Source organism: Daphnia magna, unplaced genomic scaffold (assembly GCF_020631705.1).
Source record: "Daphnia magna isolate NIES unplaced genomic scaffold, ASM2063170v1.1 Dm_contigs141, whole genome shotgun sequence".
Taxonomy (NCBI): domain Eukaryota; kingdom Metazoa; phylum Arthropoda; class Branchiopoda; order Diplostraca; family Daphniidae; genus Daphnia; species Daphnia magna.
In genome coordinates, this window is record NW_025533139.1 from 154,144 (window position 1) to 180,838 (window position 26,695).

The following is a 26,695-nucleotide window of genomic DNA, read 5'->3' on the forward strand; positions in this document are numbered from 1 at the left end:
ACCAACTTTCGCAACTGTAGCGATGATCTGGTCAAAGGAGTCTCTTATGAAGGCGTTGTTTGTTTGAAAACATCGTCACTTGCAAAATAAAGTGAACGTACTTTAGAAGAAGGTCTCAAAGTTCCCTTCCTGGGGATGAATTCATTCCAACGCTTCAATAACTTTCCATCATTAGGTGCACTAAACATGGTAAATTTACCAAGATATTTTGGGTAATCTGGGAAACCAGATTTACATCCGGGGACATAACAACGGTTCGGCATCTTCTTTGTCCAATTGCAAGGAAATGTTAAAATATTAGATTAAGAGAAAATAGCACTGCATAAGACTTGGGGATTCACATATCATGCTCATAGTGTCATTTACATCGAATGAAAACAAATAAACTAGAGCTGATTACATGGGATATTGAAAGATAGATAAACAACATGAATTAATTTGTAATTATTTTAGCTTAAAACCGATTTTTCGATGATTCAGACGCTTCAGACCACTCAGCCATCCCTCTCCATGGTTTACGCGGCAAAATGATGACTAACCCGGGTAGTCAGCGCCCCTAGCGGATGCCACAAAATTTTCTCAAGGTTTAGCAGACGAGACGAGAAAAACAGCCCTAGCAGACGACAGTTCTTCGACCTCCAGTTTATAGACCATGGTGGAGCAACAACGCGTCTATGGCTCTGGAAAATCGAATAAAAATTTAATTTAGGCCATTCAAAATAGAAAATATTTGTACTAAACAGCAATCAAAATGAGATTTTTTGCTGAAAAAAATATTACTTATTCGAAATTGTATTCGAAATGATACAATTTGGAGTTACAACGAATAAGAATAACGAATACGGATAAACAAAATTTTTATTCGACGAATAACGAATAAATATTCGAATTTTTGCGTTATTCTATTCAAAATTTTATTCGAATGTTTTATTCGACAGAACACTGTACATTAAGCTTAATATTGCACAAAATTTAAAAAAAAATTAACTTATAAAAACTATTCTCACCGAGCGTTGCAATTAGGTTATTATAGTTGTTGTTTATTCTTAAGAATAATTCATTTATTACACACATTAATTTCCGTTAAAACTCCGGGAGCCGTCGAATCTAATCAGGAGCAGGTTGCCGCGATTCTATAGCAACCGGGCCCGAACCCTAATGGGGAACTTCGCGAACGGAGTGAGGGCCCCTATAGCAGGAAGAAGGATTCCGAAATGAAATTTCAGCCAGGCTGGAGGTAGCAGCCAAAAGTTCAGAGGCAGTTTACTAAAGGCCCGTTCAGACTACACTTTTATTTCCCGGATTCCGGAGTCCGGATTTTTTTTCCTGGATTTTTTCTCCAAAAAGTCAGGAATCTGGTCTCAGAAATCCATGTTTCAAAATTAGAAATGTTTCTAATTTTTTCCGGAGTCCAGATTTTTTTACACGGATTTCTGAGACCGGATTTTTGTCCGACTAATCAGAATATTTTATTTTGACGCGTATTATTTTATTTTATCCTGGTAGTGCAGCAACAAATAAACTTTAAAATTGCTTCAGTTTTGTTTTTGTTGAGTTTTGGAAATAACATAAACTTATATAGATATGTTAATAGAATGTGTTTATTGGTCCAAATACAAAATAATAGCACAGTGAGTTGTCCTGTATGCTGTATCTGTCGTATTCAAAAAGCAAGTGAGAGTCTTTCCAGTTTTTACAAGTACATATTTTCATAGCCCACTGGATGTAATAGTTCAAGCCTGGGGTCGTATTCCGAACGGCGACTTGAACTTAAGGAAAACTTGACTTGAAACAATCTAAGTTAAGTCCGAGTCAAGTCAAGTTTTGAGCTAAAGTTAAAAACTTTCAATCTCAAGTCAAGGTGTTATTCCGAACACAAAAAGATGAAGTTTTTCCCAGGACTTAACTTAGATTTTTTTCTTGACTTTAAAATGCAACTTGACTTGAAATTGGCAACTTAGCCAATGGCAGAGGACGTTGCTCAAAATTCTTCTCGTGGTTGCAGACGAATTTTAAGTGTCTAAGTCATAGCAAAAAGAAGTTGGAACTTGTACGCAAAGTGACTCAAAATTGCTGTGATTGTACTTTTGTTTACATAGTTGTTTTTAAAATGAGTCGCGATAAAGCTCAGAAAAGGCAGCGTGATATTTGGGTTGAAAATGAAACCTACACCCTTTTGGAACTTTTGGAAAACGTTACTAAACTAACTAACTATAAACTAAGCCTTTATAAAGGTTTTTATAAACCTTATATAAAATTATATATAACATATATATAACTATATTTATAAATATAAATATTTTTATATAATAATATTATATATTAAAATATATATAGTACATATAACTATATATACTATATATAGTTATAGATATATATAATATATAACTATACGATATATAGCTATATATAACTATATATAGTATATATAGTTACATGTACTATATATATTTTAATATATAATATTATTATATAAAAATAATATATAACTATTTATATAGTTTTTATACTATAAAAATATAGGGTTACGCATATCCTCTAAGAATTCATCAATGACGTCATTAGAATAATCGGCCATTGTGTAAACAAACGCAACGCCACTGCCTATTCTCACCGCTACTTATAGAACTTAAGCCCGTAAGTCAGTTTCAAGGCACCTAAAAAGGTACCTTGAGATTCGAGAGACTTAACTTAGTTTTAATGCTCGACTTTTGAGTTTTCAAGTCCAAGTTTCTTACTTGAATTGAAATTTTTTGGTTCGGAATTCAACTTCGGTTAAAGTCTGAAAATGTTTTCAAGTCAAGTAGGAAAAACGCCTAAGTCAAGTCCAAGTCAAGTCTAAGTCGACGTTCGGAATACGACCCCTGAAGTCTAGAACTGTAAAAGTGACTCACCCCTCCGGCGATGGGAGGAGCTTATTCTCAAATGGACACTAGCACCACCACCAAAGATTCTTGGAACTTCATTGAACAATCGTTAACAAAACAAAAAACAAACAAAACAGTTAGTTGTCGTTTTAGCGTTTTGATGTTAAGAGTTCTTTTTACTTTTTGAAATTGTTGAAATTGAAGACAAAAGTTACGGGTTTGGAATATTTTTCATTGCAAGTCTTCTCCTGTTTAGTTGAGTTTAATTAAGTTGTCCTATTTCTCCCAGTCCTATTTCTACAGGAGAAATAGGACTGAAAATTTCCAGTCCTATTTCTCCAGTCCTATTCCGTTTCGGTCCTATTTCACCGCCAATCATAAAAATCTTCAATCCAAAAATACTAATTATTATTCTTATTAGTAGTAGAGTTATCTTATTAGTTATATTATATATTTTAGGTATAGCATAGCTGAGTGGTTAACGCGTCTGACAAGTGCATTAAATGAGAATTGGTATTAGGTTCAGACCCTATCTGATTCTTGCCTTTTTTTTCAGTGTTAGCACCATTTTATACAAGATTTACATTAAATAAACGAAAATTTCAAAAAATAATTACATTGCATTTGTATTCATACAACAAAGAAAAAATTTGAAAATAAACGTAAAACACAATTGTTATATATATAGCGAAGTATTTGTAAAAACGGCATGTTTATATTATGAAAAATGTTGTTCTTCGACACCAGTAGAACGCGCTGAAGTCCATTCCAAGTTGGAAAAAAGGAGGTAGGGAGTGCGTCAAAACGATTGAACGGGCAAGATAGGGAAGCTCCAGGCTTTAACTATTACATCCAGTGGGCTATGATATTTTTCATGCAGAGAATGACAGGACTAAACAGCAACCTTTTTATAAAAGTGGTTTTAGCAACTGAGTCAGGTTGTTTGGGTTGCGTCACTTTTAATTACAACAGTTTTGAAATTTGTTTAGTGTTGTTTTGAGTGGCAATTTTGATAAGAATGGCTGATGCCAAGGAAAACAGGAAACCTCCAAGAAAAGTGCTTAAAAGTGCTAAAAAAGACGAATTTGTGTCCCAACAAGATGCCAAAACCCAAAAGGTTTGTGTTGTATTTTTAGTCATTAAAACTCATCAAAAAATAACTTATCACTAATTTTTTACTTATTTTTAGATTTTAGAAAAAATACACGCCATCTAGGAAAATTGGATTTAAAGTCATGCTAGAAATGGCGCAGCGTGACTTGGCAACGTCTTCTTGATTTGTCACCCACTTTAAGAACTCCGGTAAAATAAAAAGACAGTGTGAACGGGTACTTTTTTCGTCGTTTACTCCGGAATCCGGGAAAAAATGTGTAGTCTGAACGGACCTTAACCCACTCTGACGACCTAAATTAATAAGGAAGAGGACGAAAAGATCTAAGACTAAAGGGGTGGATCACTCTTCCCCCTTGGCTAAGTTTTGCTAATAAACTGAAGGTCGACACATAGTTCAGGTCTCCCCCCGCTTGTTATTACACAATGAATTGTTTTCGATTCTTTTTGCGTCATAATGTTTCGTTGTTTGCGATCTGTTGTATGTGTAACTTGGATCAGGTTGAACTCTAAAAGTAAGAAGTTCCACACATAAAGTAAACTGGACTAATGATGCAACAAGAACCAGTTCAGTGACAACTTTGATATAAAATGTATTCGATATTTGAGAAGCATGTGAGAAGTGTATAAAAACGCAGTTAGAGATTTTTGTAGAGACCAATACGACCAATGGATACAGTCAACGGTAAATCGCAATTCAAGAGCGGAAGATTACATGGTATGTTTGTTTGTTTTTTTTCGTTTTTTTTTTTTTTTTTGTTTTTTGTTTTTTTTTTTATTTATTTATTTTTTTTTCACGAAATACAAAACAATAGTGAAAAATAAACGAGTTTGAAATCTATCTGCACTTTTAAACCATCCCGTAATCGTTCATGCTGTCGGAGCGGATAGAAAGTTGTGCTTCCTGCAAAATCCGAATTCGGGGACCCATAGGGATGCCCATTTTATGCAGCCGCTCTTCGGTCAGGTAGGGCAATTCAATCATGCCAATCTTTTCTTGGTCAAACAGCGGAGCGTATTTCTAAAATGGTCAATAACAATAAAAATAACCATCAAATAAATCGAATGAGATGACCGCACCTGGCAAGTATTGCAAACGAAATTTAATTTTGAAATGTAATTTTAAGGTTTACCTCATAACCTAACTTCTTGAGGAAGATCCTTAAGAGGGGTGGCTCGTCACCGAAGAAGCTGGTCAACTTTTTTTACACGTGAAGGATCTGTTAGAGCAGGAACGGCACCTTGCCAGCAAGTGTCACGATCCACTCGGTAACCTCTGGGTAATTTAACACTGGCTCCGGTGTTGTAAGGATTTCCCGAACCCATCCTCATGGGAATGGTTCGCAACTGGGCAATTTCACTTCGAATGGTCTCCATTTCCTGAATAAGTGACAGTAACCAATAAATCGATTCATAGTTCTTGAAATGTAATACACGCAGATTCCGGATATTCGTGAAATCTAAGCCTCACCTGGATCATTATGTGTTGGGTTCGCATTTCAGACGAGAGATGGGCCACACTTCGAGCCAGTGTCACAACGTGTGATTCCAAACGTTGGAACCTTTTGTTTGAAGACTGATGGCGTTAAAATAAATGTAAAACAACGTTAGTACATGAGAAGGATGAATTTGTCATTCGTGACGGGGAGGCTTGGTACCTTGGACTCTTTTGGACGGCGGCGTTCTTCGTTCCTCCGGCGATCACGATAAACGGGTCGGCTACAGACGGAGCTGGGTAAAGAAGAAACGCTCCCATACATTCTTCGTTTCGACAGTTTATAGTCGGACGGTCCTGATCGAGTTGATTTCTTGTGCAAGGCTTTCAAAACCTAAACACGACCAATGTTAATTGGAAATGAAATAGGAAAATCAAGAAAAATGAAATGTCATAGAAATAAGCACTCACCTCTGAATACATGGATTCCAGTCCTTCTAACTGACGACGGATCGTCCTGGAATCATTCATGTCCATCGTTGTACTTCAGATCATCGTCGCTGTGCGACGAGCTCGAGTCTGAATCGGCGTCTAAGTCGAGGCCTGTTGTGGTGGACGTGATGTCTCCGAGATCGAGAGCTTCTTGTAGAGCCGTTAGAGGATGTAATGCTCCTTCATTCAAATTAGTGGATATTATATTACAAATTTAGAAAAACTGCAACAGCCGGAAAAGAAAACTAACCAGTGGATTTGGAGCTCCTTAGTTTAGCGGAGGAAAACGATTTCGATGCCAAAGAACTCTTGCTTTCTTCACCACGCCGTTTTGCATGATGTCCAAGCTTTGTTTGGCTTTCGATAACTGCGCTTGCGCGGTGAGAATTGGCCATAGGCTTTGCCGGTGTTGTAGGTTTGACGCGCTGCACCATCGGACTGTGGCCATTGGTGGGTTCGAGTAAATCGGGTTTACTGTTATTGAACTTTTGCTGCAACTTGGGTGTCGGTTTTGGAGAAACATCGGGCGACAGGGGAGGTAGAGGTGGGGTAGCTGATTGGAGCCCTTGCTGTGAGTTCTTTGACTGGTAGCTTCTCATCTCCATCACATTGTTCACTTCACGATCGGCTGCGTCAGCCCAGTCTGACGAAGAATGATTCAGCTGGCCTGTCCGTCCGCCGAACATCTCTGCTTCCGTGCTCGTATCCAGTTGGTAATTTTGTTGGCAGTTGACGCGACTGCGCTGACCCGAAGGATCGGTTAAAACACCCAGGCCCGAATCTGTGGTGCTCACCGATTGCCCACTTCGCTTGTCCAAGTCGGAAGAGCTACCGGCCGACTGATGGCCACTCGATGAACCGCCTTCATTCATCATGGGTGAACTGAGCGAAACGGATTTTTGTGGCACGTCATAGTCGCTGTAGCCGAATACAGAGCGATTTTTCATGCCTTGGCCGGCTGATGCAATGCTGGATAGTGAGGAGTCATGGTCGGCGTACGAACTTTTAGATGGTCCTTCTTTTGTAGGCTGTTGGTGCTGCGGGAAATGCATTGTGTCGTCGTAAAGGACCACTTGGCCCTGACCACTCCTCGATTGGTATCGAGATGCCGGCTCGGCCGTGCCGGCAACAGCCGAAGCAGCCACCGAAGAAGATGAATTGTCTCCACCACTGTACTGACACTCGTTATTCAAATCCATGCGGAACGTGACGGATGGCTTATGTCGTAAACTGTAAGGGCTTTGGGTGGGTGCGAGAGATTCGGAACCATTAGGAGTGGGACTCAGCGTCAGCTTAGCCAATGCGCTGGCATCGCTTTCATTGATGGATGCTTCCATTCTGGCTGATTGGCGGCCGTAGCTTCCCCACACCTGTTGTGGGTTGTTGTTGTTGACGGTGTGATTGCTGCTACTTTGGCCAGTCAGTTGACTCTTGATGCGCTGATTGATTGAGTGGACTGGGTCAGGCTGTCTACCAAGGTGACCGGAAGTGCCGTTCTGCTGCGTCCCCATTCCGTGTTCAGTGACAATGGCTTCAGCGGCGGCTGCAGCGGCGGCCACAGCGGCGGCCGTATTGGCAGCCGAGCTGTTTGTATTATCCTGGCCCGCACCCGCATTGTTCTCTGTACCGTTAAGTTTACTCTTGGTCGATTTGTTAAACTTGGTGGTGAACATGTCTTTGATGTGGTGATAGGTCTTGCCAGACAATTTCTTGCGCATGGAACCATTCTTGTTGTTGCCGGCTGTAGTGTCCACTTCTTCTTTCTGCGTCTTGTCCGATGGGACGTGTGAGTGAGCGATCGACGCCTCGTTATTAGGGTTGGCCACGGTGCAAGGCTCCACACCGTTTCTCTGATCGATGGTCAGTCGTTCCATTGCCTACAGGAGGTGGAAATCCAGGTTGATTAGCTTAAGGATTTTTTTATTATTATTATTATTTATATACATTTTTTTGTATATATATTTTTTTTTTCTCAAAAAAGATAGTATGAATAAAATGGAGCGGAAAAAAAGAAATGAGCAAGAGAAATGCTTGAGCTGAGAAACGGAAATGAATGGTGGGAATTTACCCGAGGCAACGTGGGCGATAGAGCAAACTGAGACGATCCACGTAGGTGACCGTCCCTTAAGAACATTTTGTTGCAGGTGTCACGAAGACGGTCGAAAGTCGACGTATCGCTGCCTTGATTGTTCCATGGTGCTACCGTGACATTGCTGTTGCAGACATATCCAAACATCAAATAAGAAATGATCGATGAATACAATGAGGCTGGCTAAATTTTGTATACAAAGAGTTTAGTGCAACTACCTGGGCCTATCAGCTCGCTCACTGTCGACTTGAATTTCATACTGAGTCATATGGGAGGAATTGGAATGAGAAGTGGGCGCGAATGGGTCGCGCAGACTTGTAGATCCCGTGTGCTGCGAGTCGAAACTGAGAGAATGATCGCCCAATCCGGTGGCCGTAGCGTTATTACTGGTCAGACCGAAGGATTGTTGCGACTGGTGCTGGTGCAGTTGCTGATGCTGTTGGTGCTGTTGGTGCTGTTGCTGCTGTTGGTGCTGCTGCTGTTGGTGCTGAATGCGGCCGTCAAAATTCATAGGAACGTAGTTGTTCTCCTGGCGCCATCCCGTATAATGGATATGCATTGGCTGTATAATGAATGACCAACATAGAGAAAGGGGTGGTGTTTAAGACTTGGTTAAATGACCGACAACTCTTCTTTTAACAGTCCACGGCCAGCTTTAATGGCTGTGTTTCAACACGTAGCTACCTGCTTCAACTAATGCTTATGAATGAAATCATTAACAGCGCCTTTGCCATCCCAAATTAGCCAACGGTTCCCTTCAATTCCTTTAGTGCTAATGAACGCAATGCAGGTTTAAACAGAACACGAGCTAGAGTGACCGTGAAAAAATGTCGCATACCATATATGAGGCGGGTCGATGCAATTCCTCGGAGCCAGAGACATGATCGTATCCGTCCGGGTAATGGTGCCCAGCGTGGTGAGGTGCTCCGGCAATAACTTCGCCGTTTCGCCCCTGCGTGATCTGTAGTCAAGAAAACATAAAAACACTGTGATAAAATCGGCATTTTTTTTTTATATTAATTGCCGAGGTATGGTTGGTCTTAGTGAAATCTAGTACTGAAAATTCAACTCCAAAAAGAAAAGTTAAGTAAAAAAACAAAAAACAAAAAACAAAAAACTGACCGTGCGTCTTTCCTCGTTCCAGGCTGACTGCGTCACTATGGTTTGCATGTTAGAGGATTCTGTCTCAGAATTTTTGTTCTCTGACGACGTTTTAGACTCGGGTCCGATGCGTTCAATGCGTCCTACCTCGGCAATCTTATCTCCAGTAGTGACTACAAGTTCACGTTCAATCTAGAAGAAAAAGCCAAACAAAAATCAATCAGACGTGTAAAAAAACTCGGCACTGGTATTATTTTTATCTTTCTAACATGGTATTTGACTTTTATAGAGTCTTTTTCTGATAGAAACAACAACAAAAACAAAACAGGAAAATTCAATAAAAGTAAGAGTTTTGCAAGTCCGAGATCTACAGATAAAGACTGACTGATGCATTGAATTCCTATAATGGTGACCGGTCTTTCAAAAACTAAGATTTACACCAATAAACGCATACCGAATGGTGACTGGTATTTCTTGCTTTTTCAATTTGCAAAATGTCACAGTTAGAAGGTCAACAGGTAAGGCGGCCAAGAAAACGAAATGGCTAAACACGCCAACGCAGACGAAGGTATCTGTACGCAAAACAAAAAGCGGTTCCCTTTTACAGCGAGAGAAGAAGAAAAAAAAAAATGCAGGTAAGTTATCACCAAGGCTAACGTCTTTCCCCTAGTTTTTTTCTTTTCTTTTCTTTCTTTAAAGTTTTCTTTGCGTTCTTGGTCCATTCTAAAATAATATTGGCTCATCCTCCTTTCGCAGAGTGAAGTCCTGTTTTCATTTTATCTGGGTATTGCGTCACCCATCCGGCGGCGGTTACGGATTATTCATGTAATGGACATGCATTGTGAAGGGACGGGTCACGATGCGCAGTCAACGCATTGTGGACCGTAAAATGACCAAGGACTATTATGTCTTTTTTTTTGTTTTGTTTTCTAGCAGTGAACCTGCCATCAACAGTTTAAGGTGATCGCTTGAAATGCTATGCCTTTAGACGATGGCAATATCACATCCAAGACCCTGGGACTAAGAATAGTTTACTGGCTTCGCTGTCGGCTTGTTCCAGTTACACACATTTGAGGTAGCTCGCACGGCTCTTTTTTTTAAGGGTAATCGAATAATATACCAAATGACCCACACATTAGACTCATGATAAGAAAGGAAAGGGGGGGAAAAAAAAGTTGCAAGGAATCACGAGGGATAATGAAACCTAGATCCGCCTGGAGGCTGGCACACCTTTTTTGCGCTTTGCCGGCCCTCACACGTTCATAGCCACGTCCCTACAAGAAAAATCGGATGTACTACCTACTGCACCTAAGTACATACTCCCAAGAATTATTTCTTCTTTGTGTTTCGTTTTATTCTCCTATTTGTGCTGTTAGCTTCATATCAGTCCATCACGTTTTGTGGAATACATATGCAGAGCGCAAACAAAGCGTGACCGATGGAAGAGAACACCGACATCTTCACCTTGATCTCGAGTTATCTAGAACGACGGGCCACTTACTCCGCACCCCGCAATCGTCCATTTCCTGGAAAGTAAAGCGTCTATTGGGGCCCGCATCTAAACTTCAGACGGAGAAGAGGCCAAGTGCGCGCGTGGCCGCAACAACGGCACAATCAAGATATATTTCTCGAAAAGTGATTCGATAAGGTTTTTTTCTTTTCCCTTTTTTTTTTTTTTTCTTCTTTGTGATGGATAGAGCGGCTTTCATTCATCAGCTATCCAGCTGGCTCACGGGCTGCATGCTGTTGGCGTCATGGAAAACAAAATAGCGCGTCATGTAATCTGCAGACGGACAGCCCGGGATACTCAAAAAGTAATATATGTGCACGGATAAATCTCGTGTGCTCTTTGCGAGCAACGAACCACATTAATGAAAGAAAAATAGATGAATAACGTGCGTATCTTAATATATACGTACACTAGATAAAAAAAGAACATCTATAAATTATCAGGGATTCCTCTTATTCTTTCTCTTTCTCTCTCTCTCTCTCTCTCTCTTTATCTTTTTTTCCTGTCCGTCTCTTTTTTTGTTTTGGTTTTTTTCTCGCATCATTCGACTTCCTGCTGACTGGTTTGGCCTGTCTTGGGGCATAGCCCATCTGTTTTGTTGTTCTCGTTGAGTTGTATGTCGAGTCGGCTGTCTCGCGATTCGTTTTTGTTTCGTTGGCCGGCTTGGCTATGTCTATTCATTCTGCTTTGATTACGGTGAGAGGGCACGCGGAATGCCATGCACAACTGAAAAAGGCAGCGGCACCGGTCACGGAAGGTAAACAAAGCAAAAGAAAAAAACAAAACAGAAAAACAAAAGAAAAAATGAAAAAAACAAACAAAACAAACAAAAATGAAAAATATTTTAACCGTGGGGACAGTCGAGTGTCAAAACATTTGTGATTCGCTGCCGCGTGCTGCCTGTCTGTTCCCTTCTCTTTTCCTAGCATTATCATAAAACATGACGATGACACGCTCTCTTAAAGCAAAGTCCTGTGTACGCTTTTACCTGATTCCGAGTTGTATCGTATTTTGTCTTTCTTTTTTGTTGTGTGTGTTCTGTTTTGAATCGGTTCTGTTGTTTATAGTTCAATGCTAAATCCAGCAACCCCCAAAAAAAACCAAACCAGAAAACAATATGCTGTTTGGGCTGTTTCCATGTGGGAATTACGCCTGAGGCTCGTTCCCAAGCTTTAACATTTTCATTTGAAATTGAACATTTGCCTCTTTTGTGGCTTTTTGTTTTTTATTATTCCGGCGCGTACAGCAGACGGACGAGATTGATCAACAGCGGGCGCTATCTCTTGGCAATCGCGTGGATAGACGTTCCAAATGTCAAAAAACGATGGAGAACACATCGTAATATGTAAGAACGAACAAAAAACGTCACTTTTCTGAAGTCTTGCTCCACAGTGGAAACGCGCAATTATGGGGCAGACGGATTCGTTGAAAGAGGGGGACGGGGTAGGGGGAGGAAAGGCGAGGAGGAAGATGATGGAATTACTCTCGTTCAACACACACACACACGTACGCACGCACGCACATAAAAACAAGCCCACGATAACGTAAAAAAGAGGAAGATAAATACAAACATAATGAATATATAAACCCTGTGTCTTTCCTCGTTTTTGTTGATGCTGCTAAGGTGATTGCTCAGCATGTTTGTATAATCTGGGGAAAAGGACACGTACCGTAGGTTGTTTAAAATATAGATATACGCCGGTATATATTATACGCGGCGCTATGCATACAGTATAACGCACTGCATACGAAATAGGTCGCTATCGCTATCAACGTTTCAAATTGGCCATCAAGATTGAAGAAAGGGAAGATTGAGCATCTAGAAGAATATTTGAAGCAGGGAGCCAGGTGATATTCAAGTGGATAGAGAGGTTAGAAAGTTCGTGCATCTACAGCACATAAAAGAAAACCTCTTTTTTATTTCAAACAAAAATATATATTTATATACTATATGCCCTTGTCTTGTTCATTCAATATCATGAGTCGTCTCAGACATGACGGAGACGGTACCGTAGTCGACCTATCGCTGGCGAGTTTGCTGTTAGCATGAGAAACTAAACATACCGGAAATTTGGAAGAGTGCGCCAAGAGTCCGTGACCGGTGCTCTTTGGATTCGACTCGGACGCGGCGGCAGTGCTGGCAGCGGCTGAGGCAGCGGCTGAAGTAACAACAGACGGGTCGTTGTGATGTAAATGAGGCCGTGCAGCGGCCAGCACGGGTGATGAATTAGCTGGCGGCGGCGGTTGACGATACGGAGGAGGATTGGCTAGCGGCTTCGGCGCTGGAACAGCTTTGTAAGGTCCCGACTGGCTATCCGCTTCTACAACAATCAAAATATGTTCAAAATAGTCACGTGAAAAACACACACAAAAAAAAAAAAAAAAACAAAAAAACAAAACAAAAAATGAAAAGAAGAAGAGAGAACAAAGTGACGCAACGCAATTCAAACGCACGGCCAAGAACAGACAAAAAGGAAAAACAAATTATTTAACCAGTTAACAACCAAAGAGTGAAAATATTGTTACTGTCATTCCCTGAAAATCATTTCTTTAACGTCAGTCAACCGAATCGCTTATAGCTCTCCAACTCACTGACCCTAATTATCCTTCTCTCATGGAATTCTGACGATGAGGAGGAGGAGGAGGAGGAGGAGTAGGATGTCAGAAAGAGATGGGCTTCTGTATTGCTGCGTGTCAGTTCTGAAGAGACTGCGGGTCTCGGTTAGGTAGGATAAACGTATAGGTATACATATCAATAGTAACAAACTTGTCAATATGGCTAAGCCAAAGTGTCAACAAGCACGCAAAGGCATACTAAGCCTCCGACCTGTTTAAGCTTGTGCGTGCGTAATCAACCGGTTACAGGCATCTTCCTGTCCTCGCAGGCTTTTCATTTTTCAGCGTGATGCGAGCACAACACGGAGAATTAAGTTTCCCTCAATTTCTTTTCCTTTCTCGCTGTCTGTTTAATCAAATTTCAATGGCCAGTTGGCTCAGTTCACATGTCGTTACTTACTGGGAGCCATTGACAGGGAGCGCCGAATTTTCATTTCGTGCTTGATGCGTCTGACGGTTGTGGCCATGACGACGGGCATTTCCACCGCAGTTTTCCCGAATTCCCATTGGCGCGGGACTTTTGGGGTGCGGATTGGTGACGGCGCAGTGGCGAGTTTGCGCAAAGAAAAATAAAGAAATAAACCTACGCCCACGTACTTTTTGTCTTCTTTATTCGCTTTAAATTCTCACAAGCACACGATAGACCCGCAACTAGCACTTGAACGAATAATTCCGCACCTAGATTTCGGCTAAATAAGGGACGCGCAAAAACAGCAGCAAACTGTACAGCCGATTCTTTTCTTTTTTCTTTTTTCTTGTTTCTTTTTTCCTTTTTTATTCTTCTATTTTTGTGTAAGCAGATGCGCTTGGTAGTGGGCCACTAACACACAAAGAGTGGAGAAGGGAGAGCTGGGGGGAGAGGACCAGGCGACCCCTTCACGACCGTTACAGCGCGCATGATGAAAGGCCTCCCCCAAACTCTTGATGCAACGGACTTCTACGTAAATATCCTTATCGAGTGTGTGATGCAAAATGGCGGAGTAATCGCAAGACTTAACTTTTTTTTTTCTTTTCTTTTCTTCTGAATGCCGACAACCGATTGTTCGCAGCTGTAACTTGGCGTTGATCAACAAAAGATGCCAACGTTATTGTGAGGTCACAAACGGAATTTGAAGACGATCGCACGGCAGAAAACAGAACAGAAAAGCAACGTCTTGTGAGTAACAAATCCTGAGATGATCGTGTCCGTTTTATGCGTCCTCCTTACTGTGAGACTTTACGAGTTTTTAGTTCCCTTTTTTTTTTTTTTTTCTAAATTTATTTTATAGTCTACTGGCCGGCTGCCGACATTTTTTTTTCTCGATAGAAGAAACGGGAAACTTTTATGTCGTTGTTTGTTTGCCGTAGAAATGATGTTGCTGGTTGTGTTGTTGATGTTTAATAGATTGGACCGATAGCAGCAAAGCGTGTGACATAGAGGCCGCCGGGGTTAGTCACTCTCTCCAGCCGTTGCGTTTTTTTTTTTTTGAAATTTTTTATTTGTCTTCTTCCCTCTCTTTGGACGTGTCACGAATGTTTGGTTGCCAATAGCGGTCAGCTGGGCAACCGGAGAGAGAAAGACATTGCGTCAGGAAGATGGCACCCACATTTGGTCACAGCTAAAAACAAAATCCCATCCGAATAATGGACGGCATTCTTGCAAATGCGATGCAAAGACTACAACGGAAAACGGACCGTGACGAGCTTCAAAAGAAAATGCCACACCACGCACACAAACATTGGACACTGGAACTTTTGCGACAAACGCGTGTAACACTGTAACGTACACGAGGACGGGGTATATACTCCACCGTCAAACTCCACCGGTTGATACAAGATACAAAGAAAGAGAAAAAGGACGTAGAAAGCAAAGACAGACCCGTCCTCGTTCACAAACGGGACTCGACTGGTGCCTTCCAGGTTCCCGCCAGCGCTTGTTGTACCTCAGGTTCAAACACAATGAACCACCGAACAGAGGAGGGTTGGGCTGGCTAACACGGGACGAACTGGCGAAGATCGAAGCGCACTCTGGTGAACCTCGTTGAGCGCGAGAATGAGAAACGTTCAATTTCTCTTCTAAATCATCAAAATCGCAATAGGGCGCCCACTTTAGAGAACGCAGTACTCATGCGCACGCAACGCTTACATAAATGTAATGTACGAGCATACTTCGATAGTGGCTGTCCTAAGCTGTTGGGATAGGAAAATCATGGAGAGAATAACACGTGGTGTTTTTTGTTTTATTTTGTTCGCCAAACAAGTGTCTTCTTTCCACTAAGCGCTTTTGTTTTCTGGGACTATTTTTTTTTTTAGTTTTTTGTTTTTTTTTTTTTTTTCTTTTTTCTTTTTTCAATGTACATGCGTCTGTGTGTGTTTTCTGTTTCTCCACTTATCTCTTAAAGATTTTCTACAAATACGTGATTTCATATATATATATTTCTCATTCTTTTCCCGTTTTCATCTTGTATTTCGTCTGCGCTCGTGACTGCGCGGGTGGAGGGTGGTGGGGCCAAGAAACACCGACAAGGGCGTGATTTTATATTATAAAGGAGAAATGAGGATGTAGATGTAGGTGTAGGTGCGGTAGGCCACTATTGTCGAAAATACATTCAGCATATCGATAGGTTGAAGAGGGGGCTCTTTGTTTCTTTTTACAGGTGAGTTCTTCTTGAAAAATGGCGGCAGCGGCATCGGTGGTGGCGAAACCACGGAAGAAAAAAAAAAATAAATAAAATAATACGCCCGCCCGAAACGGCTAAAAAAGAAAAGCTGGACATTTGAACGCCCTCGTCTAGCGCACCTTTAAACCCGGGATATTTACGGCTGTTTTTATTCCGACCACGAGCAGCGTCTGAGAGAGAGTGACACATATATAAAGGCTGTATGTCCATCCCAAATAGGATACGTGTGTTTGTAAATAGAAAGAATGGTAGAAAGAGATAGAGGAGGGGAACTAAGAATCTCTGGGAGAAGATCTTGAAAGATCCCATAATTGGTCGGGGTTTTTCTTTCCTGTCGTTTTCCCTTATTTTATCAAGACATCGCGACGGGGCACAATGACAAGAAAAGGCGGAAAAGTTCAACAAGACAACGAGGGAATGAAAGAGAGAGAGAGAGAGAGACGACTGCATTCGGATTGAAGCAAAGCGAGCCGTTGTAACAGCGAAGGCGTTATTTCCACTCGGTTTTTGATACCAGACTGCCAGTCCACTACCGCACTCTTTAGCAAGTAGAGAAACTCTTGAAAGGGAGCTGAAAGGTGAAATTAAAAAAAAGAAACACGACACGATGAAACAAAACCCCAACCGAAGGTAAAAATAACAAGAAAATGGAAATTCTAAGGGACGAGCGGAGATGGTTCCGAAAAAAAACCAAACAAAAACACCTTGTAGATAGTGTCTCTGATTCTTGGGAAATGAGGCCAACTATAGACGCACTGGGACGGTGTCAGTCTTCGGAAATCCCAGCGGGACTAAGAAAGAGTTATTATACGGAAATGTGTACAGCAGAGTCCGTATAGATCCAGCCTCTCCCCCTTGACAGTTTTGACAGCCTCAAAGTAGGCAAATCCTAAGCCATCCCGCAACTTAAGAAATAAAAAGAGACCTGAGACCTGTGTCTAGTTTAGTATGCAGCTTTTACACGAGCGGAACTGTGACAGACAAAAACCTATGATCGTTTTTCGGGTCTTTGTCATTATATTCATCACCGTCATCTCGATGATTACTATACTATTATCATCTGCTACGCGGAACCGTTTTCAAAAGGACGCGACATTTTTGTTTCCCTCTTTCAAAACCAAGCAAAATAGGTAAGTGCCAAACACCCTGGATAACCGGCTGTGAAAGAACTGAAGCCGGTACATTTTTGGCTACACGCTATACAATTCCATACACAACGCGCATTCATCGTGCGAAATCTCAAAATATATTTCCTTTATCGAGTTTTTTGTTTTTCCTTCTTCATCTTTTTCTTTTTTTTTTTTTAAGGAAGTTGTATTTGTCGACTCGGCATGTCGGCAGTTGCTGCAGCGAGCGGTGAGATGACCTATGATCCTCTCTATACAATCCTTCACGCTCATCCCCAAGTTGATTGGCCTCTTCTTTGTGCGTTCACTTGTGTACCGAGTGCCAAGTAATGACAGATGTCGTGTGAAAAATCGCTAAAGGCAAAAAGAAGAGCAATCAACAAATTCCAGTGAAACACTCTCCAGTATGTTTTGTTTTTGTTTTTTCGTTTTTCTTGGTAGGACTTTAAATCCAGTCAACTACAGCCGGTTTCGGTTTATTGGTCCCGCCTTAAAGCCAAAGAGTTTAAAGCGCTAAGACTCTGTCGCATTACCGCCTTCAATGATAACTCGAGGCGCAATCTTCTAACGACGACTTTTGCTCCGCCTTCTTGATTGTTCGCAGCACTCAAACTCATGTTCGCTTACGTTTTCTCTCTCTCTCTCTCTCGGTTTTTCTCTTTCTTTCCTCTTCATTGTCTTTGTCCGTCCATCCTGGGGTTTCATTACCACCTTATGGTCGGCGTTGGAAAAGTGCACAATTGCGCGCACAGTGGGGGTATGAAGCAGCTGCGCCACGTAGACAAACGTTATGATAATCACTGGGATTCTTTGCTGATTTCTTCAATTGCCCTTTACGTCGTGCCACAATTCTGCTCAAAGACATCATCACGACTCGTTTTACTTTTTGTTTTTTTTTTTTCCTTTTTTCTGATGACTGTCACCACTGGTTTTAATTTAGCCCCTTGTTATTATGTTATCCCACATTGTATGGACGTACTGTATATTTGCAAGCGCATTTTTTTTTTTTTTTTTCTTTTTCTTGTTTTTTTTAAATCTTTATTTTCACAAACGAATTCATCTTCGTCTTCTTCTTAGTCTTTTTCTTTTTTTCTTTTCGTGTGTGTAGCATCAATCAAGATGTGCTTGCGTGGGAAACCTGGGTAAAGTGGGTCTCTTGTCTTAATTTATTCCCTCACTGGGACTTCATAGACCCGTCTGTCTTTACTGGCCTCACCATTTTTGACTACCGTGATTGGCAGGCGTCTCGTTTCGATCATTTAAGGAGTCTTGGATGCAACAGCGACGATGACTCTTTCTAGCCCACTGTTTCGTTCGCTGTCTCCGTTCTCGTCTGCCTATATCTCCTCCACCAAAGACCAAACTATCGTGCCCATTCATCTCTTTCTGTTAACCTGTTATTTGTAGCTTTTGTGTCATTCAAGTGCGTCCAACTGTCAATCGTAGCGGAGAGTACGCCAAGTAAGGCTTTATAGGACATCAAATGGGCCAACGGGCTTGTTTTTGTGAGCAATCTTTCAACCTAACTGGCTGGCCTTAAGAGGTTTTTTCTTTTATTGTCTGCTAGTTTTGAGGACAGTTTCCTTAACTGGTTAACAAGCGCACACGGTAGTCCTATAACTACAGTATATTCACAAAGATGGCCAAGATAAAGAGAAAGAAAACAAATCCAGCAGTTAGCGTCTTTAACGATTTCAGTTTTTCGAGCTTAAAAATAATTTGGTTTGAGCATCCAACTGTCGATAAAATAAAGAATTGCTACGAGAAAAATTGTGCAAGAGAAGAAACAATCTATCGTTATCCCTGATCGTTGAATTTGCATGAAAATGGCGTATAAAAAGACCGCATAATATAAAGCAAAGAGGGACGATAGGAGCGCAATATCAGACAAATGCATGATCCGGCGCCCGGCATCAAATGAGAAAACATGGGCCCACCGACATGGTTGGTCATGTGTACATTGTGTTACATCCTCTAGTCACGGACGATCGTGCAGATGAATCTTTGCTATTTCCATTAACCCTTTATTCTTCTCATCTCGTCATAAATAAAGAATTAAAGCTCAGAAGAAAACAACAACAAAAAAACGACCACCCGGCTACTACAACTAAAGTATTAGAAGTGAACGACGTCTCTTTTTACATGTGGTCTTTTTGCATCCTTTTTATGATAATAATTGAAGCGCCTTTGACGGCGTGTTGGTGCACCTTTTTTCTTTGAAATATATAGTTTTATGCGCGTGTCTTCGAGGCGATTTAGAGTAGTAGCATCGAAACTGTCGACCAACCCATTCAAGCAAAAAATGGGCGAAAAGCATCTGCATCTAGGAATTCTTCCTCCTTTACCAGTTTTACCAGTTATATAAGTTGTTATTGATGAGCGGAACAGTCTGATTCAATGTTGCGCATCAGTATATAGCTGACTTATAAAGGAGCGCCTTTCTCCGATTTTGATGGGGAAGTATCTACCTGGAAATCTAGACGGTTGGCTATCTCTTGCTGCAAGAACATTTTGGTTTCCCTATCGTGTAATTTATCATGCCAAATATTTCGAACATGGAATGACTCGATAATGGACGAGACGTACGTTGGTCGTCGTTGACTGACATGGTTTCTTCATGAGCCGGCATCAATTCGATAGGGACGAAATGGATATTGAGCGAGTTCAACCCATCGGGTTCTCCATCGTACATCCCGTTTTTTGTTTTTCTTTTTGTTTTTCATGCCACACTATAAAAGACTATTGGGAACGAATGAAATACTGGAATTTTTGAACGTACTCGGGCACATGTTCACCTTAAAGGGATGACAGCAGCGCCTTCCACCACTTGACTGCTTTTCAACTTTGTAGGTCACCAACAAAAAAAACAGAAATGGAAGGCCAGAATTGCAATTGACTAGACGGCAATGAGTTGACGTGTCGTAAGTGGGATTATCTATTTTTATCGCTGTGGCTAAGCTTTTTCTCTTTCATTGTTTCCGTGACTAAGAAGAATGAAGGCGAATGGTAATACGCACCGGCTAGAGCCTGTATCATGAGGCGAAAAACAAACTCGTGACAAAGCTACCGTTGTGTGTGTGTGTGTGTTCTCTAAAATTAAACTGCACGTTTGCCGTAATGAAAGGTGAAAGATACGCCAGAGCTATAGAACTCTAGAGCTCGTAAAATAGAGAGAACATGGCAGATAAGAAAGAGGGAAAACGCACCAATTTTCCACCATCGATGAACAAGCATAACTAATTACCTAGCGTTGCGGTAGGAAAGCAATCAACATAAGAGGTAACATAAAGTTAAGAAAACGGCTTTCCGATGTGACGTATATAGCCTGGCGTTCTCGCTTAGATCTCCCAAATGAAACTACCCAAGATTGTGATCCATGAATCGGACAGGTGCAACTAGAGCGACACTAATCTAATTGCATTGAAAAGATCCGTTACACTCAAACACTAAAGACAGTGTTTGCAAAGTGGCGTCGGTAGGATGGTGAGGTACAGCTATAGCTGCATTGTCTATCGTGCGCTTTCATTCGAACGCCTCATTCGAAGAAAGAAAGGAAAAATGTGAGGCATATCAATCTAGATGAGTGCTGATGGTGAGACACGAGTCTCTAATCGTTAACAGAAATCTGGCAAATTGGATTTGGTCTGCCGATTTGCTGTCAGTGCTTCACTGCAGTAAACCAGATCGGATTGTTTGGCTATGCATTGGACTATAAGATGAACGGGAGCAGAAGAAAAAGCAGAGTTTGTTTACGAAAATGAACTACGCAGCAGAACAAATCGTTACCGGATTCGTGATGTTGTATGGAAGCGACGTCACCTCTAAACCCGCTATTTATTCTTATTTTCATTTTTTTCATTTCTTTTACACCTCCGTTACTGTTCGATGAAGAGGAATCTCTCTTTTGCTTCTCGCTTACTTCATTTTCGTTCAGGTGAAGGGATGACCGATTAGCCCCGACCTCTACCCGAAAGCCTGTTAGCGTAAATCAGGCAGAAAACCAGCGAGAAATAGCAAAACGATTTAATCGGAAAAAAAAAACAAAAAAACAAAAAAACAAAAAACAAAAAAAAACTTTGCTTCAGGGCAAGAGCTGAGCGGAACCGTATATAACGATAACCATGCCATTGTTGTTGTATCAGAGGTTTTGGATGGTGCCATAAAAATGAGCTAGTCAGAAATTATCATCGAGAGTTCGTATAACCAGCAACCGTGGCATCGCCCTCTTGTTTTACCAGGTAAAAAATAAATAATAAAGCAAAAAAAAAAAAAAACAAAAAAAAATGTCCTTTTTAGAAAGTTTGCATTCAAAGTATATACAATCGACGGAAGCTCATCACGACGACGGTATGAAACGGTTCATCGGGTTGGGCGATGAAGTCTTTCGATGATCACCGGCGTGAGAGAAGACACGGTGATGTCGATGTGTCGTTTCGCATTTCTTGACGTTTGGTTGGTTCACAGACCGACAGCTCTGTTATTTAGCTACAACGTCTCATTATTTAGATCAGCCAAGGTAGAAAATGGGGACGCCTTTTTCGAACCGGTCGTCTACTATTTCCTTTTTCGTTTATCTCTATCACTTTTCTTTTTGCCGCCGATTCCCATTGCGTTTGCATTCGCATCGAATAGGTGTCCATCCTTGAAAATATGGCGCCACACGAATCATTGTTGCGCTGGTGCTTTTCTGTTTTTTTTTTTTTTTTTTACGTTATGTGTACACACATGCTCACTCTTGTCTCTATTTGGCTTTCTATTTTCATGTTGTTTTTTTTTTCTTTGATTAGGGTTACTCTGATGTTGAATGAAATGATTGAAGATTTTTAAAAGATGGAAAAAAAATGGATATTTTGACTGTTCGTGATCCTCTCGTTCGCCCACTGACTCTTATTGAAGAGAATAATAAAGAAAAGTCGAAACAATGATAGAAAATCACAATCAAAATTGAAAGAGAAGAGATCTTTCGTAGTTTTTTGGCTTGTTCATCATCTCACGTTAATGAAAGTTTCTTGTGTAGATAGCCATGTGTAGGGAAAAGCATTTTGATTTGTTCTTTTTTTAGAGAAGGGATTTAATCCCGAGTTTCAGCTGTTGAAAGTAACGAGGTCATTAAAAATCCATTGACCTCCCTCCTTGCGCCTGTTTCTGTTTCTATGCTCGGAGATAGAGACGAAGAACGCGGTGCGGAACTACCATCAGCTTCGTAAGGACAATGCCTCTCTCTGTTGCAATTAAGATTGAAATGCTCACGACCGAATTCCCCGCCATCGTTTCTCCACCCAACCTTCCATCTTCCCACCTCTATTGAGACACCAAACAGCAGCTAGATAGCAGTGAAAACAACAACCCATAGCTTGAGAGATTGGATATTTGAAAGGAGCTCCAGGCGCTCTCGTAATGAGCGTTTTTTCCAAAGTTCTTTTTTCTTAATTGTCGATTATGGGATAGTAATAGAATCGACCGTCGCCACTCACAATCTTTCTATCTCGTTTTAATTCAATCCATTCCACCGTGAACAAAAGCGCAGCCAAGATACTAGTATATAGATTAAAACAATGCGAATAACTTTTGATCGCTTACAATTCTTTCCTTCTGCAAGTTTTTCCTTCCTCAAAACATACATTCTAAAATTGTAATCGCATTCGTTCTATTGTGATAGATAGGGTAATATAAAAAAATTGGTAAAAAAATAAATCGACTTTTGGATGGCATTTGCATAAGTATGGTAAGGTGATTTTGGCCATACTGGACAACAAATGTGACTTATCTCCATTATTAATGTGCTAATACCACGACCTTGTTGGGGGCACATCCTGTTGCGGACGGGCATCGAAAGAAACCTTCCTCCCAATGTTACATATGATTGATGGAAACGATAATAAAACACTTACTACAAGTTTAGCATTCCAAGGGCCATTCTACAAAACAAAAATCGCATTTCTCTAGCGCTTGCTTACCCCGTTTGGTTATTTTGATTAAATTATTACTTGATTAAACATTTATGAAAACATTCGATTAGTGGTTTGTTTGTAATTATGTTCTTACCAGGTCCGGTAGACGGTGGCGGTCTCTGTCGGCTCAACTGATGACTGCGGGGCGCGGTGAACAATTTCAAAGGCAACGGCGGGGCGTAGTGGTAGAGGACTGAAGAGGCAGCTGCGGTCGTGTCATTATTCTCTCGCTGCTGACTCACCAACTGAATGACCGAGGCAGGCAAGGTTTCATGACGGAAATCGAACAACAAGAACAAAAACGAAAACCCAAAAATTAGAATATAATCACAATCGGAGTCAAAAAACGAAAACAAGGACATGAGAAAGGTTGGCATCCATCTTCTTGGAAACAGAATCAATCTACTCCGCCTTCCGCCTTGAAAGCTGTTTCTAAACGTATTTGCATTCGGAATCGGCGACGCAGAACCGTACAGGCCAAACCGTTATGCCTTCTTGTCTTGCCTTTCTTCTTCATCGACCATTGGGGTACGCCTCATCGAGGATGCAACGAGAAAACAAATCTCAGCCGACTGCATAATTCATCATGAAAATATCGATGGACTGCATGATTGGAATGGAGATGTTGAATGCAATTATGCATGCGTGGAGGTGGTCGAATTCGGTAGTGGCTGCATGGATTTTATTTATTATTTATTATTTTTTTTTCCATCTCGCTTTCAAATGTCCGTCTCATCTAATTCTCATTGCGTTGCGCAATAAGCAAGCGGTAGCAGCTCATGCATAATGCTTCCTTTGCAATTCTATTCTTTTCGACGTTTTGTTTTCTTTCTTTGTAATCGTAGCGGATATGATCGAGGTAATGGGGGGGGGACGTTTCAAACGATGGACATTGAGGGGGTTTGAAAGAGGGGGAAAAAGGCGAAATAAAGTGAGGATGTCGTGCGGAAAGTGAGCGGAAATGTTACGACTGAGTAGCTGCCTCCCTTTGTCACTCTTGAACTTTGTTGCAACTGGCTTCTGGAATAAGGACGTACGGCTGGCCCGAAAATTCATGCAGATAGGCTGACGACAATCCATCATCCATCGTATGCGACTGACCGACTGGTAGGATGATGAGCACGCCATAACAACACCAGCCTTTGGCTTGGATTTCTATCTCATTCCCTCAGTAACACTATCCCTTCCTCATCCTGTTTCTCGCGTTCACCTGTCGACCACGGTGTGCCTCATTATCGATGTAAAATAATGCAGGTGGATGGTTCATTAGATGCGCCAGGAGCCGCACATCGGAGGGAAGCGCGTGCGCGTGCGCAGTCAACTTGACGCACCGATACGACCCTGCTTCAGGCCGTTCAACAAAAAATTGTACGAACATCGACAAAATTTTCCCACCTGTGCACATGGCTAAAAAAAACAACATTATTCTTATTTTTTTCTTCTTCGCCCTGAGTCAATTGGCCATCCACAACGGCAGCTCTTTAACAGCCTGTTCCGATCTTTATCATACGTTTATGAAAAAAGCTGATTCTTTCTTTTCCCTTCTCTCGCTTTTATATAATACTGTCTGTGTTGTGATGTAGTCAGCCATACCGCCTTTTGTTATGGTGCAATTCGTCTTTGGTAGCTAGTAAGACGATGCCCTTGGGTTATTACAAGGGGTTTATTCAACCATTTGAAATTGAAAAATGAAATGGAAAGAACAAAAATTAATCATAACCTGGGTCATTCCATGTTGGTTATCAATGGATGAGGTGCACCTGATTGTATATCCAATGGCTTTTTAACAAATTGTTCGGACAAACAATTCACAACTAGTTGCTGAAGCAAGTATAAAAACAAAACACAACCAGCAGCGCAAAAATATGCTGGGCTTCTGATGCGATGATATGCGAGTCTATCGGTCGATGGACAGTAGAAAGTAACGTCCCAATCACAAGGAGTTGCTACGGATGGCTAAAGAAATCAAAAGTTCTCTGGAGTAGAGAGAGCGGCTGAGCGTGACTTGTTCACCGGCGAATAACTGAAGATCAACTGGCGCTTTTCTGGGGAAAGAAACCGAGGGAGATTCCTCAATGCTGAATACTTTTGAAAAGGGATAACGAAAGCAGAAGAAGAAGGTGAAGAAAGATAGTAGATAGGAAAAAAAAGGGGAGGTGAAAGGAGGAGAAGCCCACTAGCAATGCCGCCTCATACCTTTTACCTTTCCTTACCTTGCAGCTGTTATTAAAACCCCAACACACACACACACATACACTCTCCCACACACACACACACACACACCACACGCACATACATCTACACGTACGCACGAACTTCGAGGGGAAAAAAAAATGGAGGGGAGCGCCGGAAGGGAAGATATAGTAAGGGCGAGTGGAAAATAACAGCTCCAGCCAAAGGCCCCCCCGACTCACACAAGTATGTACGTACGTGTAACACAGGGCTATGTGTACAGTGCGTATAGGCAAGAGCAGCCAAAACAAAACAAAACAAAAAAAGATGAAGAAGATGACGAAGTAGCCGACGAAGATTTTCTACTTTAAAAAAAAAATATATAATAATTTTGTTGGGTTGAATACATGCACATTTTTCCTCCCTCTTCTCTTTTTTTTCGTTCATGAATTTTCGGCTATTTTCTAAATGATAAGGTAAAGAAACCCCGTAACAATGAAGATAGAGGTAAGAGGGGAGGGCCAGAAGAGGTGGATGACGACCGATCGTGGGAGGCCGTTCTTTCTAGTTATTTTATTCTATTTTATTTTGTCTTTTTGTTTTTACTTCTTACAGGAAAAAACAAAAAAACGTGGAACCGCAAGCAGGGATGAAAGGCCATATACGGCCAGCCCGTCCGGACAAGGGCGACTGGCAGGTGTGGAAAATGCGTTTTATGTTATTTATTTATATTTCACCTTCTCTTCCGACTGGTTTTCGATTCCGAGAACATCACGTTTCACTCTCTCTTTTTTTTTCTTTTTTTTATCTCTCGGCGTCAATCGGCGCCAAATAGAAAAACCTCTTTTTATGTGTTCTTCTGTTATAAGAAGCTTATAGCACTCGATCATCACGGATGGGGACGACAGAGATTCAAAAAAAAAAAAAAAAAAATTGGTGGCCATTTGATTCAACTTGGAATGCCACTCGGTCTACAAATAATTGGTCAAGTTCAGCTTGAGAATCGGCTTTATGGTGCGGCCGGTGAGTTGGACGGCCGGCTCGGTGTCTGTCGCTTGGGAATGAATGCGCCATTTTCCATCGGCGGTGTGATTTTATCTCGGCTTCTTGGCACGATCGCTATGTGAGGCTAATACCATAACTGAAAGCTCTCTTAATAATAAGAACACGAGTCACGCCGCTTTAGTTTGTGTCCCTTCGTTTTTACTAATGAGCTGTCTCAAAAATAAGGAAACAAAACGAAAAGATTGTTGGCGAAGATTGATTGCTTTAGCTCTATTGTTCTGGTGATTTTGTGAAGGCCTGGACGCAGCTTTAGGATGCGATCTTCCCTTTGTTTTTTTTTTTTTTTATTCCTCTCTTTTGTCTTGTTTCCTCTGTTTTTCTTTGCCGCGAGTCGCAAATGATTGCTCGTCTACAAGTGCACGGTTTAAGCAATACGGGCACTATTTTTCATAGCATCCTTTCCCTTTAGAGAAATTAAACTATAAAACGCAGTACATATCTCTTGTGATGTAATGTTAACAGTAATAATAATAATAATAATAAAAAAATAAAAAAAAGTG

The 26,695-nt window shown here is 41.2% G+C and overlaps 1 protein-coding gene across 1 annotated transcript in view; it reads right to left on the reverse strand.

Moving 5' to 3' along the window:
- Positions 1-4,552: 4,552 nt before the first annotated feature.
- LOC116932721 (protein bunched, class 2/F/G isoform) overlaps positions 4,553-26,695 on the reverse strand; it is a 28,615-nt gene continuing 6,472 nt past the window's right edge. Inside the window, 14 exon segments of the mRNA XM_045167124.1 lie at positions 4,553-4,998; positions 5,111-5,182; positions 5,184-5,357; positions 5,449-5,553; positions 5,636-5,806; positions 5,884-5,958; positions 5,960-6,084; positions 6,155-7,781; positions 7,973-8,117; positions 8,212-8,555; positions 8,832-8,954; positions 9,116-9,286; positions 12,669-12,925; positions 23,053-23,203. Coding sequence (XP_045023059.1) covers positions 4,828-4,998; positions 5,111-5,182; positions 5,184-5,357; positions 5,449-5,553; positions 5,636-5,806; positions 5,884-5,958; positions 5,960-6,084; positions 6,155-7,781; positions 7,973-8,117; positions 8,212-8,555; positions 8,832-8,954; positions 9,116-9,286; positions 12,669-12,925; positions 23,053-23,203 — 3,711 coding nt within the window. The 3' untranslated portion in view covers positions 4,553-4,827.